Source organism: Protobothrops mucrosquamatus, unplaced genomic scaffold (assembly GCF_001527695.2).
Source record: "Protobothrops mucrosquamatus isolate PMUCROS unplaced genomic scaffold, P.Mucros_1.0 scaffold_94, whole genome shotgun sequence".
NCBI lineage: Eukaryota > Metazoa > Chordata > Lepidosauria > Squamata > Viperidae > Protobothrops > Protobothrops mucrosquamatus.
Genome location: NW_015386170.1, coordinates 400813 through 417677, shown reverse-complemented (window position 1 = coordinate 417677; position 16865 = coordinate 400813). Strand labels below are relative to the sequence as shown.

The 16865-nt window shown below is 39.5% G+C and overlaps 1 protein-coding gene across 1 annotated transcript in view; it reads right to left on the bottom strand.

Annotated features, from left to right (window-relative positions):
- Positions 1 to 16580, bottom strand: part of FHIT (fragile histidine triad diadenosine triphosphatase) — a 105377-nt gene extending 88797 nt beyond the window's left edge. The window contains exons 1-3 of the mRNA XM_015814786.1: positions 16480 to 16580; positions 15343 to 15520; positions 12600 to 12629 (exon numbers count right to left, since the gene is read on the bottom strand). Of these exons, the coding sequence (XP_015670272.1) occupies positions 12600 to 12629; positions 15343 to 15520; positions 16480 to 16580 (309 nt within the window). The remainder of the gene's footprint in view (positions 1 to 12599; positions 12630 to 15342; positions 15521 to 16479) is intronic.
- Positions 16581 to 16865: the final 285 nt, after the last annotated feature.

Genomic DNA, 16865 nt, shown 5'->3' with positions numbered 1-16865 from the left:
AGCATTCCGACGTGTACATTCCCAATGGGTATAGTAATTGGTTTCATGAACTTAAGCTATTTTTACAAACCATGTGAGGTCCTTGATGCAGTCTGAGCTTGTTTTGTTTTTTGTTTTGGTTTTTTTTGCAGATGTTTCATTACCCAACTAGGTAACACAATTAGTGATGAAAGGAGTGGGGTTTGCTCTCTGTTTATATATGGTGGCTTGTTCTGTCAGTGTTTGTGGGAGTTTTGTTTTCTCCATGATGGTTTCTTGATTAGGCTGTTAGTTTGTTTGTCTGAGTGGTAGGACCTGACCCCCAACTATTGTTTGCTGCTTGATTGTTGGTCTGGTATTAATCTTGGTGTTAATCTCTGCTTATCTGAACATTGACTGTAACTCAATCCTGAGCTACAAATATTCTCTTATATCAGTACTCTAAAGCATGTTAGGGATTTTTTAAAAAAATAGAAAGATGCTTACTGATATGCATTGACACCAGGGGAAGCAATTCAAGGATTCTGCAAGGCTATTTGGCTGCTTTCTGGATTTTCAGCTATGATTAATTGGTTACTTCTTCGGCATGCACAAGAGCTTTAATATGCTTGCTCAACATCTTGTTCAGAATATGGGGACCTGTAATTACTTGGCACGTCTGAAGTGTCACGACATTCCTTAGTGCAGATTCAAAAAAAAAAAAATGACCCCTCTCCCAGCCCTGTCATAATTCACTGAGAATTATAGGAAGGATGCCTGCTCCCCTTTCCCTTCAGGGGAGCGTCAGCTTCTGATATTTCGAAAACAGACCTCATTATCCAGCCCATCATTTCCATTTATCAGTGCCTCACAGCTCTTGGTATTCACAGATCAAAGAGTGTCATGTCCATCAATCACGGAATGCTCTTCATTTTGCTGTGTCTCCTGCAGCCATCAAAGAAAGCTTTTCTTTTCTTTTTTTTGATGCTGCTCCTAATATCAAGGGTTAGGGACAGTGAGAAAGTAAAGACCTGCTCTTTACAAATGGAAGAAGCGGGAAGCTGCAATGATTAGAGAAGTTTCTGAAACTTCCATTCACATCACTTTTGATGTGAGCATGAAAGTTTCCATCTGCGTTTCTCACTTAAAAGATACTTTCCTTCTCCTTCTGTTATTGTTGTTTACATAAGGATGGTTTTTCTTCATGAAATCCACCTCGTCTCGATAAGGAGAATACATTTTTTGAGCAAGGAAAGGAGGAAATAAACCAGTTGTTTCCCTCCACTGCTGAGAATCTTTTTTCCCCCCATGAAAATCACAATGTTTGAAACATTCAGAAAATGCTTCCCCTTTCTTTGACAGCTCATAATGAAGTCCTCCAATTCTTCTGATCAGATTAAAATCTCAGTCAAAGAATCTCTGGTTTAACAGCCTTTGTAAAATGACGACATCATGCAGCCCTGATCTCCTTTTTTTTTTTTTAATGACACCATTGCAATCAGGAATATATTAAATCCCTGTGCAATCTCCTGTTGCAAATGCCGTGCAGCAAGGAGCATCTTGCCAGGATCTGTTGCAATTCTTAAGACAAACCAAGGATTGTGGAAGCAAGCAACCATTCATAGCCCCAAAACCGCTATCAGAAGTCTGGCTAGAATTCCTGCTGTCCCATTTAAAAGGTTCGCAGATATGCTGGGGTCATAAAGTTTGCTACTGCTGGAGAATCACAAAGTAGCCCATATGCAGGGTCTTTACCCTTCATTGTTTAATGATGGTCAAGGTCAGCATGGGCCTGCAGAGAAGCATATGATAACAATGCAATACAGCTGCACTATTTGTATGACATTATCATACATACGTTGCTAATTTGGCAGCAATGTGGTTTGTTACAGGTGCCACTGAACTGTCTTGCATTCCCAATAAATGTTAATGGCAAAGATTATATTTTAATCTTCGTCATTAGCAGTAACAAAGATTATAGCCTAATCTCTGTCATTAGAAATGAAAAGATTATATTCTAATTTTTGTCATTAGCATTAATGATACTGCTAATCGGTAGTTTCTTCCCTTTTACCTTGTAACGTTTCAACCCTAGCAGGAAATTTTCTGATCTGGCTGCTGAACCATTTTCATTCTTTTTAAGTTGCTATGTTGGAAACAAGAGAATACTCAGACTGTCTCTGGTGCTGCAGGGATTAAATCTTTTACATAACTTTTGTATATTTTATTTTTTTCCCCCTAGCTGCAGCCTTGTTGCTCACTTAGAAAACCAGAATGTTGTTTTTCATGCCTTATTAGCCAAAAGTTGGAGTTTATACATTCACTGGAAACCCAGCTGAATTCACATACTATTCTGTTTAATGACACTAATGCTTCTGATACAACTGAAGCATGCTGTGATGGGATTACATTTGAACATTGCAACTTCTAGTCCTCAGGAACAAAAGGAAAAAGGAGAAGAAAGAATGAGAGAAACATTTAAGCTGTAAGTCAAAATGGACTCTGTAGAGACATTTTATGACACATTATGATTCATACAAAACTCCAGCCAAGTGTACTGATTCAGTTTGCCATTAAAGAAGCATCACTGTGAAAAAAAAATACAAAAGAATGAAAAGAAAATGAAAAGGGAATATCTGGTCTTAAGAATAATTAACAGAAAATTAATAGGTACTATACTATCATAAGGACATCACCCTCAGCCAGTTGCAGGGAAACACACCAATCACATGACACAATTTTGGGTCTTCAGCAAAGGTGAAAAGATTAGGAAGCAAATGGAATTGAAGAGAAAGCTTTGGCCAATGAGCCATGCACAGACAATAGTCAATTTGCCATACTTCTGACAGAATATAGAACATAGAATAATAGACTTGGAAGGGACCTGGTCTTCTAGTCCAACCCCTGGCTCAAGCAGGTGGCCCTATACCATTTCAGACAAATAATTGGCTAGACTGTTTTGAAAGCCTTCAGTGATGGAGCACTCACAAGTTCTGAAGGCAAGCTATTCCATTGGTTAATTGCTTTCAGCGTTAGGAAATTTCTCCTTAGTTCTAAGTTGCTTCTCTCCTTGGTTAGTCTCCAACCATTGTTTCTTGCCTTGTGTTTTGTTGCTCTGGAAAATAGACTCACCCCCTTGTCTTTGTAGGAGCCCCTCAAATATTGAAACAATGCCCTCATGTCCCCCCTAGTCCTTATTTTCATTAGACTAGACATACCCAATTCCTGTAACAGTTCTTTGTATGTTTTAGCCTCCGGCCCCTTAATCATTCAACAGCATGCTTACATTTCTCTGGCAGTGTATTCATGTTGAGCCATTACAACTTATGTCATGCTTACTTTCCAAAAGTGAAATATAAACAATATAAGCTACAAAATCAAGTAGTAAAGACTATCACTAAAGCAACAAAAGAGGGATCATTTCTGTCACAAGAAACAAAATACCTATAAACACTTCTTTAAGCAGAAATACACTAAAAAAAATGCAAACAAGCACTGGAAGATACAAATCTAAAAGTCAAGAAAATGGAATTCCAAAAATCTCCAATTCCACTGAACTCCATATGGAACTCTCCAACAGAGCCTTGAAGTACTTTGGATTCAATTCCAAAAAGCTTCTGCAGCATGCAGAAGTTCAAATATACCACAGCATCTGTTTACAACTTTGTAAAGTGGCCATTACTTTCCCCAAGATCACATGGCAGCTTCAAAGACAACTTAATGATGCTGGGAAAAGACAAGGCTGCTTCAGAGTGGCAGGCAGATGTTACCTTCATCCTCTTGTACATTCCAAAGCACCCTTTATGAATTATTTCTAGAATGCTGTCCAGTCTTACTCACAAATCTCATTGCTTTTGCTTGTGGATCAGAGAGCACGGCTTCAGCTGTGCCGGTTTGCTTATATCAGTGCAGATAGAACTACTAAAACCTCATAAATATTGTCAAGTGACTCCAAAAACAAATACGTAGCCAATGTCACTCAGGTAGAATAAATGCCACAGGGTTTAGCTGTTAATTGTTGAAACTTTATACAGGTAGTCCTCATTCAGCAACCACAGTTTGGACCTGAAACTTGGTCATTAAATGAAATGTTGCTAAGTGAAACATACTTTATGCTTTCCTTTGCTTTACAGACCCGTGAAAGCCATAAATATGAGGAGTGGTTGCAAAGTTATGTTTTTATCACTATCGTAACTGCGAACAGTCACTAAATGAAACTAAACTAGCAACTAAACAGTTGCTAAATAAGGACTGAGGGGTCCTTGGTGCTCTCTGAGCTTGGTTGTTTTCTTGCAGACATTTCATTACCCAAACTAGGTAACATCAGTGTTTTAGATTACCTATACCTAGTTTGGATAATGAAATGTCTGCAAGAAAACAACCAAGCTCAGAGAGCACCGGAGACCCTATAGTTCAACCCTAAGCTAGAAGAAATTTCCTTTATTGGTAAATGAGGACTACTTACACTGCATAATAATAACAGTTCAACATCTTTACTTGGAATAATATTATTTAGTCTTTAAACTCCACATATATACCCTATGTCAAGTTGTCAACACTGCAACGATCTTGGCTGAAGCCATTTTTGCTTCATTTTCGGTTGCCAAAGTACTGGGGGGGGGGATGAGTGGTTTTAAGGTTAGACTAAACAATAAATTGTCCCATGGGAACCAAGGTCATTGCTGCCTGTTTTTTAGCGGACTGAGCCTTCCGTTAGAAAGAACGCCAAAGTATTCTATTGGGGAATGTGGATAATTACATAGTGCTGGGGTGGGAAGTTCAACTTTGTAAATTGTAAAGCTTGGGAGGGAATTCCAGACTTGGTTTCACTTTGGACTGTGCTGATACTTTGTAGCCAATAAATATGTTCTTTAAGGAAATCTCTTGCCTTGGAGTTCTGCTTTTACTGGTCTCATCTATCGGAACCATGACACAAGGACTGCCTGTAAACTCTTGTCATATAATCCAAGACCCAAATAAACCAGGGTTCGGATCACACGTAGAGTAATACTTACATTCAAGCACAGATAAATATAAACCCCACCCTTCAGGTCCGCTTGAAGTTTTCTAAACATTCAACTGAACGTCTGCACTAAGCCCATCTTAAACTTGATTTAGAAAAAGGAAATATCCGACTTTTCTTCTTCACAGATCCCCTGAGCAATATTCCTATTCTTGATATTTGCCAAATCCCAGAATTGCACCCATCCTCCAAGCATTATCCCAGGCTCCTCAGGTATATTATCTACAGAATGCACCTCAAAGAAATTTGGCTAAGCTGGGTCAATCTGTTGAAGAACCGTTTCCAAAGCCATGGTCATCACTACAGTTATTAATGTGAAAATGCTTCGGGGTGAAGATGGATAAAATTCATACAGAAGTTCAAAGGTCCAAATATGGGCATAATCAGGATTTCATGTAGCAAAAAAAAGCAAAGTATTCCAGAATCATTGTTCTAAGAATAACTGGAACCACTGTCAAGACCCAGGCACTAATGTACACTTTCAGGCTTGGTCTTTCCAGCTCTGACTTCTGACATAAAGCCCACCTGACACTCAAGGATTGACTGGAATCCAGAGTCCCCTTTCCATCAATGGAAGCCCCCCTAACCCAATGAAAGCTTTTACTGGAAGAAGGAACTGCCAGAGCTGATTAGTCCTGAATGCCCCCGTATCCTCTGAAAAGCCGGAGCAGCAAATTGAGAGACCCAGCAGAATAAAGTGGAGCAGAGATGAGACAGTGGAGGGTGGGGGAGGAGTGCTGTGTTTTCCACCACCAATCCTACTACATGCATACCTTATTCTCTCCATTTGTTTCCCAGTGACCGAAGAGCTTTAAAAATGAAAGTGTAGAAAGAGGAACAAAAATGATGGGTAGGAAGGAAGAAACTAATATGCTGGAATCTATCACTCCCTTTCTGAAGTTCCTCCCAATTGCTGCAAATGTATGGAGAGACCCCTGCCTCACTGTGGATTAAATTCCTTAAATAGATAAGTTTATTTATAGGTTTATACACAAAAAGAAAGTTCCCAGGCGTACGATACAAAGACACGTAATTTTAAAGGAGGGGAGTGGGTAGGAGGTTCATTTTGTGAACTATCCCCCTTTTCGTGTAAAAACTTAATATAAAGTCTACACTGAAAGTAGGTATACCTATCCATTCTGATAGGTAGTTTCAATAAATCAGCCCCAACACAGCAGTCACTCCACCAGCCTTATCATCCTATTATGGCATGGGATTACAGTAATTGAATCAGAAATGCACCAGACATGCAAGTGATGTTATTAAAACACCCATACTTAGCATTTTTTTAAAGCTGCATCATCAACACAAGGGCAATAAATTACCACAAATTATGGTGCTCTCAGTTTTGCAAAAAAAAAAAAAAAAAGTGGCCAAATAGAAGAAAAAAGAGAGGTACGTAATGTCTAAAATTACATTTTTAAGCATGTAATTTCTAAAAATCCAAGAGTTTGTAATAACTTCAGTGGGTCACAGTCACTGCATTACATTTATTAAGCTAATGGGATGGGAAGCCGAACACGTTTACATAGTTTTACAATTCACTGGCTGCACATACATCTCATGGCCTTTGCTTCTTGTACAATAGAAAATCAATTCTCACTTTAATCTTAAAAGCAAGATATATGCTTGCTGATGACTAATCAGGGGAGCACTTTGACAAAGCAGTAACACTTGGCCCACAAACACATTTGCAGGTAATCCTAGAGACTCACAATGAGATCATCACTGCCAGCTGTGCATTTAAATTGGCTTAGGTCAGTCACAAGGAGTGATAAGTTCATGACCATAGACCCTCAGTCTTCCATTGAGACAATTTGAAAGTCTGATGCTTAAGCAATCGCCATTGCCTAAACAAGTTCATTTCGGCCCAGGAGATGATATGGTCACTTCACAGATGGCAGGTACTGTTCTAAGACCACTGGAACTGATTTGTACACCTACTGGCAAATCATGTCATTCTGGAATCTATTATATAGAATTTCCACACTATATGTGCCTAACAACAATAATAATAAGGATATGGGATCAGAATTTGCTATTATCTGTGAGAATCCCTGGTGCTCTCTGAGATCAATAGTTTTCTTTTCATCAGTGTTAGAGGAGGATGGGCTTTGCTCTTTACATACAAGTGGTTTGCCCTGTCACTGTTGTTGGGATTGTCCTTGATTAATTCTAAACCAGCAACCAGGTCATAAACAACACTCCAATCATCAAATTACATGGAAGGATTGTGTTGTTTCAGCAATTCCAAGAAGTCTCCACATACATTTGCACTACTCAGGTGACCCTGGAGATACAGATAAACCTCCAAGTGGCCTCAACAACTCTCTAAAAGAATGCAAATGGCCAGCTGTCTACAAGGAATATAAATATTTCCATTCTCCACCATCCAGTCAGAGCTGAAGTTTCTTGGATGAGAAGCAAAACATCTTCAAAGAAAAACAAGGGAGTCCAGTTGCCTCTTGAAAAAAAACACCTTTGGGACAACCATGACCTGGATGACTGAGAATCTCCATAGACATTTATCAACTCAGACAATCAAACAGTAAACAACAGCCTAATCAAGAAACCACAAGAACACTCCCACCAACACTGACAGGGCAAACCATTTCTATATAAACAGAGAGCAAACCCCACTCCCTTCTAATACTGATGGTATACGTAGTTCGGTAGTGAAACTTCTGAAATAAAACAAGCTCATGGAGACTAAGGACTACATTAATAATAATAATAATAATAATAATAATAATAATATATTATTATTATTATTATTATTATTATTATTATTATTATTATTATTATTATTATTATTATTATTATTATTATGTAAAGTTGGAAGGGACCTTGAAGGTCATCTAGTCCAACCCCCTGCTCAGGCAGGAAACCCTATACCATTTCGGACAAATGGCTGTCCAGTCTCTTCTTAAAAACTTCCAGGGTTGGAGCATTCACCACTTCTGGAGGCAGGTTGTTCCACTGGTTAATTGTTCTAAATGTCAGGAAGTTTCTCCTTAGTTCTAGGTTGCTTCTCTCCTTGATCAGTTTCCATCCATTGCTTCTTGTCCTGCCTTCAGGCGCCTTGGAAAATAGCTTGACTCCCTCTTCTTTCTGGCAGCCCCTGAGAGATTGGAACACTGCTATCATGTCCCCCCTCGTCCTTCTCTTTATTAAACTAGACATACCCAATTCCAGCAGCCGTTCCTTATATGCTTTAGCCTCCAGTCCCCTAATCATCTTGTTCAACCCCAAGCTACAAATATCCTCTTGTTTTGCTATTATGGAAGTGCTTGAAGCTAAGACATAAACACTGAATAGCAACAGTGTGGGAGCAATTATGATGTGGGGAGGCCAGCAGGAAGACAATACACACATCATAACTGTACACAGCCCTGGCAGTTTGCACCTTGTCTCAAAATTGTGGAATAAGGTGAAAAAAATATTGGAAAAGAAGCAATAAGAATCTATATTTATGGAACACAGCAAGGGGAGAAATCAACTCTTTTTTTTTTTTTATCCAAGTAGCTACTTGAAAATGCTTACATATGTTGACCTACTGCTACCTGCTCCAGCATGGTGCCATTAAGAAAAATCAAATGTACTGGAAAAGGGGACACTATGTTGGGGAAAGTTTACATATAGTAACTGCTATAAATGGGGTTTTAACTGTGGCCTTCAAGTCTAGCTTAGATGTCTACCAATACCTTCCCTGGAGACCCAGCAAGCTTTCTGTCTCTCCTGATTTATTCTTGTTAAGATTTCTTAATAAAAAAAAATGAAAAGCCAACATGCTGCAATATTCAGTAATTTCTTTAAGTCACACATAAATCCTTGAAACAGAAGACGGTGGTGGCTGATGGCAGCCAGGGATTAATTTGAAAGTGTAATCACCTATTTAAGCAGAAGGATAAAGGGAAATTGATGGTGCTTAGAGGAAAGAGCACCCTCGCCACTTTCCCTTCTGATAAATGGGTGTTCTGTCATTGAACATAACATAGATGATCCTCATTTAACAACCACTCATTCAGCGACTGTTCAAACTGATGATAGTGCTGTACAAGTGGTAGTTATAGCCCAGTGGTGGTGAACCTATGGCACGCGTGCCAGAGGCGGCACTCAGAGTCCTCTCTGTGGGCACTTCTCTGAACTGCTGGTGGCGGGCTGCAGAGCCCTAGAGTGCGCCGGTCGAGGAGCTGGCAGGCTGTGGCTGCTGATGGATACTGTCGGCCCCCATGTGCTCACTGGCCTCTGTGTGCGGGGGCCGATGGTGTCAGGCAGCAGCCGCCCTGACCCCTGCCTCGCCTTGCCCTGCGATAATGGCACCCCGCCCTGCCTCGCCTCACCCCACAGGACGAGCCTCCTGCCCACCAATCCTGCCCGGCCCCCACAGGCATCCCTCCCCACGAGCAACATCGAGGTGACTATGCCCACCTTGGCCACACCCATCCAGTCTGCCATGACCACCACAGCCACGCCCACCCAGTGGGCCACACCCACCTGGCACCCGGCAATAAATAAGTGGGTTTTGGGTTGCAGTTTGGGCACTCGGTCTCTAAAAGGTTATAGCCAGTCCTTGGACTTCTGGCTGTCATCACTTCTTGTTCCAGCAACTGGTAAAGTCAGTGGGGAAGCCAGCAGGAAATCAGAAGTGGAGATCCTGAATGATGCAACTGAACAACTAAGTGATGTAGTCACATGCACTTTATGATTGCATTGTTAGCAATGACAATTCTGGTCCCAGTTGCTGTAGTAAACTGAGGACTACCCGCAGTCTCAAAATTTCAAATGCACCTGTCTCTTTAAAAAAAATTAGAGATTCCTGCTTTAGAAAAGGGATTCATGGTGGAAACTTGATGATTTATATCCTGCTTTTCTGCCAGAGTAGATATCATGGGAGTGTGGCAGCAGGCACCATGAGACCAAAGTGTCTAAGAAGTGACATTGGATAAGGAGAAGCAGAATGAAAATGAATTAAAGAGCTGGAAATAGGCCACAATTATTATTATTATTTTTTTAAAAAAACCTCTTCTGGGCTTTTTTTTCTCCCAGTAAGATTTGTGAATCTTTGACCCAGCAATTCACTTGAGATGTGCTAAGTGCTTTTTAAGTTTTCCATTTCTTTCTCCTTCCTCCAGTCTTGTGAGCTGTTCTGAGGCAATGCGTAAAAAAAGAGAGATCACAAATAAGGTCAATGTATGAAATGGAAAAGAAGAGAATTGCTTCCATTTGCTATTGTCAATTGTTAAGATTATGTGAATCAGCCCTAACAAGGACTTCAACTGAGAAATCGTATACTCACATAATGTCAGGATCAAAATTACATCATTGCTATGTCAGTGGAATGGCCACTATACCCACATGTCCTTAACTGAAAAGGATCAAAAAAACAAACCGAAAATACCCAAGCAGCAGAAAGGCAGATATCATTCCAGTGTTCCTGGAAATGTACGTTATTGTGCCAAATACAGAGGTAGCAACTAAATGCTCAGTAACAAGAGCACCTATCCCTACATCATTACTATTCTATAATAGTCAAGACAATGCCATGGTGCCTTCAGTCCATCAGACAGTAGCTCACACGAAGATAAAGTGAAAGAGTGGGGAAGCTCATTCAGTCTTGCAAGATTCTGTTATTGCAGCTGCTCCAATAAAAGGAGTTCTAACCTATATGGCGTAGGTTTCTTAGTCTGGTCTACCTGATAGGATTGACACTAGCAGACAGGGCAAGAATGAAGAAACAAAACAGAGGCAGCCATAGCACATGCCAGCAGCAGTGTACAACCCCAGCTCTCATAATTCTCCTGACCACATCTAACCCAGTGATGGAACAGAGACTCCATCCTTCTTATCTCAGATCTTTAGTGCGCTGAATGATCTTAAGGATTGAGGCTACCGTGATTGAAATGACCACTTTGGATAGAAAACTGCATCTGGGAATTACATCTGAGCATGGTGTAGCAGCAGTTCCTTCTTCCATGGAGGAAGCAGCCACTCCCAGCCTTGTCTGGTATATAGAAGGTATATATAATGGTATATAATGCCTTTCTCCACAGGCATTTCTCCATTGCTCTTTCCTGCTGTCTCTCAAAAATAAAAGTGCAGTTTCCTGATTCTGTGCTGAGGAAGGTGGTTGAAAAGGCTATAATTCATCTGCTGATTGATTATATTCTCTCAAATCAATGATGAATCTTATCAGAGGAGATGGAATGGAGCTGGGATAGGCGCTAAGATCAGATGAATCAATATGAATTCCCCCACCGCCTGGTTATTTCAACTAACCAACTTAGTTGCTGATAGGGTATTATGTAGATAGATGCAGAAGTCAGGGAGTATCATCACAAATGGGTGGTTTACCCAGACATAATGGCTATCACAGTTTTTCTCTCACTCACTTCAGTCTTAATCCTTTTAAGGGGAGTAACTCATAAATTCAGATGCAAAACATCTGGTAACCAGTCAATCAGAAGGCAAAGATGTTTGATCTGAGTGTGTCTCTGTGTGTGAATTAAATCAAAGTCCAGCTTGCTCAGAAATTGCAGAAATAGTTTGCTATGAAGAAGAAGGAACTAGAGATAGCTAAAAGTATCTTTCTCAATCTATTAGACCTCAAGGACATCACTTGAAACTTACCTCACAAGAGCATAATCTATGTAACAAAGCAGAAGACATTTTTAAGAGAGAATTTTACAAAGTGAAGAAAGATAAAATAATTAGGCTACCTAGAGGTACTATTTTCAGAAACATTCTCTGCTGGATGAGAATTAAGAAAAAGAAGATGACTTTATGCTCTGAAAGCATCTAGCTTGCCACTATGGCGTGCAGGACCATGGACAGATCCAGGGGTGAAGAAAATTCAGAACTGGATCAAATGGAAGTCTCTAAGCCAGGGGTCTTCAAACTTGGCCCTTTTATGACTTGTGGATTTCAACTCCCAGAATTCCTCAGCCAGTGTGCCTGGCTGAGGAATTCTGGGAGTTGAAATCCACAAGTCATAAAAGGGCCAAGTTTGAAGATCCCCACTCTAAGCAATTTTCAGTAAATGGAATCCCAATTATTGAACTTTAGCAGCAACAAATGGAGTTTCGCCCTGAGAAAACCTCATTCCCACCAAATTTACAATATTAAAAAGCAGAAAATAGAAATGCAATTTTGGGTGCAAAATCTACAATGGTATTTGTTCAAGTTCTTAGTGAAAATAAATTATTGGGCTCAAAATGCTTTCATGTGTATAGCTTTTCTGTATGTCCCAATCGGTGTCTCCTACAGTTTTAATTAAACAACAACAACAAACTAAGCCTGGCCCTTCCAGGTTTAATCTGGGAGGAGTTTTTATGTACACCCTTTTCACACCTTTTGAAGACAACTATATACAAGATAGAAGGATTCCACAGACTACTGGCCAAGAAGTAGGGTAAAATGACAACAGTTAGGAAAATAGGTGAACTGTAAGCATATTGTGCCATCCCATTTCAATCAATATGTTTACTGATACTAACGACTGAGGGATCCTCTGGCTTCAAAACAGCAACACAACAATGTGCCGCAGCTGACCAGTTTTATTCATTCATATAATTGCTTCTTATTAATTGGTACTCTGCATAATAAAATAAGCACTCACCTTCACAGTCTGTCCAGCTTCAGGACCATCCTGTGGGAAGAAGTGGAAGAGAGGAAAGGAAAGTGAGGGGAGAGAATTAGATAATAACAGCCAACAAGATTCTTCTGGTCATTCAAAAAAATTCCCCATTAATAATTTAAATCTAATTTCATTGTGCATTAATTTATAGCACTCTTGTGGGGATGATCTGGCACCAAAGTACTTGGGAGCAGACACCTTTCTATTTCAGGGCCAAATCAAATGGGAAATGATGGCACAGAGAAGAAAAAGTTCTGGCGCATTTGTTCCTCTTGGCCCTGCCCATCTCAGATCACAGATGCTCTTAATAATGTTGGTGCTCATCAAGATTTATGGGGACTGTTTAGAAAAGAGTCGTTGTTGGCAAACACAATACAGTAGGATACCCTTCTCGGTTTAATATGATTTTAACAAAAGGTCTGAGGTAAGCAATGCAACCCATTCATTCACAGCTGTGTCCCAGAAGCTAAACAAACTAATCCACTTCGTGGGAGGATAAATGAGCTTTTTGTAGAAGACCCGCATTCTGTGGGCAGCTCAGAAAGCTTATTTATACTTAAATCCAACATTAAAATTAATATATGAAACTTCATTATCCTGCTCAGTCAGGATATGCTTTATAGCAGGCATGTCAAACTCGCAACATCACGTGACGTATCAGAACTTTTCCCCCATTGCCGGCAATGGGGTGGGCATGGTTTTGGCGTGATGCATCCGGCCCGTGGGCCGGCAATTTGACATGCCTGCTTTATAGCTATCATATAAAGAGTACACGAAGAACAAGGAAGCCAAGTTACATTAGAGAGACATATATTCCATCTTTATGGATGTTTATTTATTTATTTATTTATTTATATGTTTGATCTATATCAAACATATCAATGACTCCGAATGGCCTACAGTTCAGAAAATATATTACAATTAAAAATTTGATTGTATTTAAGTGTATTTAAATAAATTCAAATGTAATTCAAACATTTTAAAACAATAAAAAGAGTAAAGCCAGTAAAGAAAACATTTAAAACATTCAATTTGGCATATACCAGAGCAAGATATTTAGCCTGTTAGCAACAGAGTCAGGATATAGGGCCTTTGGCACATTCATCACCCTGATCTTCCATGGAGATTGTTATCCAGAAGTGACTAGAAACATCCTTCACGGCATTCGAGAAACGTGAAATCTGTATGACTAAAAGGCTAACAGGGTTGGGGTCATTCTGAAGGGAGGCATGTTCTTTCCTTCTGGTTCCTGCCAACTGAAATTCTTTGGCTGACGAGATGTGCAACATGTCCATTCTGTTTGAACTAGTTGGACAGATAGAGATTTTTGAAAAAGGGTGATCCTTCAGGTACGCTGGTCCCAAGCCATGTGGGATTTTATAGATAACCACCTTGATCGTGTTCAGGGTCCTATTTCCATGTAACTAAAGCACTATGTCCTGAAAGCCTCCATTTCTTCATGTGCAACCCTGATTTTCCATTATTTTGTGCATGGATTTTGTCAAAGAAATTTCAGCAGATTCCATGTACATGGGTTTCCTGAATGCCATGAAGGATGGTTCTTCAAGGCATACTTTTGGTTATCAGCCTCCATTTATGGAAGACTAAAAGGAGCTACCTAAAATTTATGGATGAGGGACCAGTTCGGTCACTCTGGAGAAGAGACAATACAAAGCCACAGTAAGATTAACTTGCTCTTTAATAGGAACATGATCTCTGAAGTTCCAGCCATTCAGGAAGATGGCATGAATTGATCTGAGTTGCTTGCTACCAGAGACTTCAATGGCATATTTTCATTTCCAAATTCACTCTTGCAATGTTCTGTGACAGAATTTATGCACTGGGATGAGGGACAAAAATCTCAGTATTGAGAGGACATTAACCAGGTCAAAGGCACTTGAGACCACTAACTTAAAATTTTCAGGAATAGGACTTGACATCTGAGAGGCAGCTTAGTCAGACTTTTTCTCCAGGTCTTAAGGCTGCTTGCCTTCTTCCTTGATGATGGTCAATCCAAGGAGAAGATGACAGCCCTCCTTTTGTCACTCATTTCATCCTGAGTGATGTCATGTAAGTAGGAGTAGCAGTACAATATTGTTGTTGATGGCAAGAGAACAGCAAAAGGGAAACTCACCACCACCATTCTTCTAGTTCTTCCTTTCTGTCCCGCAAATTAAGAAATCTCTGCAGTGAATTATAGCAACTATCATTTTTTTTGAGCTCTTTGTTTATTTTAGTATACCAACATGGAAAAGCATATTCAAAGCTGTCTTTACTGGATTTTGAGGATTGCAGGTTGCTCAACCTTGGTGACCCTAGGTAAGCCCGGAATCCTGTATGAATGTTGCAGTACATTATTGTGGTATGGTTTCTAACTCTTAAAAGCTATTTCTGCAAATGTGCAAAAACTATTCACTGCATGCATTCTTCTCTCTCTTAGGGCATTTAGAGAATTGTCTCAGAGGACATTAAATTAATTACTGAGGAGGGTTGGTTTTTTTAGAAAAAGAAAAAAAAATCTAAGCTAGCTACAATATTGACTTTTAGTCGATGTTGCTATAGCGAAGCCCACTTCACACAGGAAATTGCAGGTAGATATCTTAAGTATTATTTTTGATATTATAAACCTTAAAAAACTCTATTTTGGGAGCTTTTGTATAATTACTTATACAAGGACAAGGTAAACAATTTTTGGCTGTAATCAAATCACAGTACTAGTACTAACCTGAACTGAAATGGTGAGTGACGTTCCTCCAAAATGTTGCTCCACGACGTTGCCAACTGCTTGTGTTGTGCGAAATAAATCAGCCACTTCTTCGGGATACAAGTCCCGGAAACGCTCCACAGGGCGAAGAGGGCAAATGAGAACATCTGATTTATACAAAGTTAAGGAACAACTTTGTCTAAGGAAAATACAAGACACTCAGTTCCACAAAAATATGTAGAAGAGAACCTGTTCTTCAATAAAATTTGAAATATGAAAAGAAAGAAGGAAGGAAGGGATTATACATTTTTAAATGCTTGACTTTCTCACTGAATAAACTTTCTCCTCCTTTATCGCAAAAATAGCCCCAGGATAACAAGATTTATTTGCAAGTTAGAAAAAAAATAACATCCAGAAGTTAGGGAAAGAAGATATATACACGACTGTCTAATGTTTTGGATAAAACTCCATTTCATAGTTTTCAAATTGTATAAAAGCTTCTGCCAATGTAATTGTATGCACATCTCCTCAGAGGTAAATTCCACTGAGTACCATAAGATTTCTTGATCTAGTTAACTATATAGAGGATCACAGTGTAAATGAGTCAGGAAAATACCCAGATTTTCAGATCATTTGCACAGTTCTTTCTGAAATGCAGTATCTGTTTGAGCCCTGAAGAGGAAAAAAAGACAATCACACAGGAATGTGCATATACTGAAGTACAGTTGAACACACTTGCACAAGCTTTCACTGTCATGGAGACATTCCTGAGAAAATATAACAGAAATGTGTAAAGCTGACCTTAAATGTAATTTACTGGTCTAAAGTGAATAAATTGGGATTGAGAGTCAAATAATTGCACTGTTAAAAGCTGGGGCAACTCTTTATGTACTGCATATCTTCCACAGCCAGAACCAAAATTTATGTTGATCTAGGCACATTTAGCTTTCTTTTAGATTGTAATCAATAATTTGATTGGCATAATCAATAAACAGAGTACTTAGACTACAAGCAGCTGCATAAACTCTTAGGATCCTTGGGACATCTTCCCTTTGAAATTTTTTGGAACTTAATAAGTAAAATTCCTGGAACACAGAATACTGGTTACCATATTTCAAGCAGAATTTTCCAGAAACATTTGCTGTCTTAAGCATTTACTTGTACCATGAATTTACTTGGAAGCAATTTTTAGTCAGATCCTTGGACGTTATCCAAGTAAGCCTATATACGATTTTCACATCACCTCCAAAGAAAGTCATATTGAGTGCACTGAGACCTCTTTCCAGCTTTACATTTTAGCCCAATCCCTAGTTTTCCTTAGGAAACTAAGTCTTCCTGAACTCATTGCTATGTGTGGTAAAATAGGGTAAAACCAAGCCATATCAGACTGCAGTTTTGCACATATTGTCCACTTAGTGCAGGGGTGGGGAACTATGGCTCTTTTATGACTTGTGGACTTCAACTCCCAGAATTGGGAAATGGTGGCATGCTGGCTCACTAATTCTGGGAGTTGAAGTCCACAAGTCATAAAAGGGCCATGATTC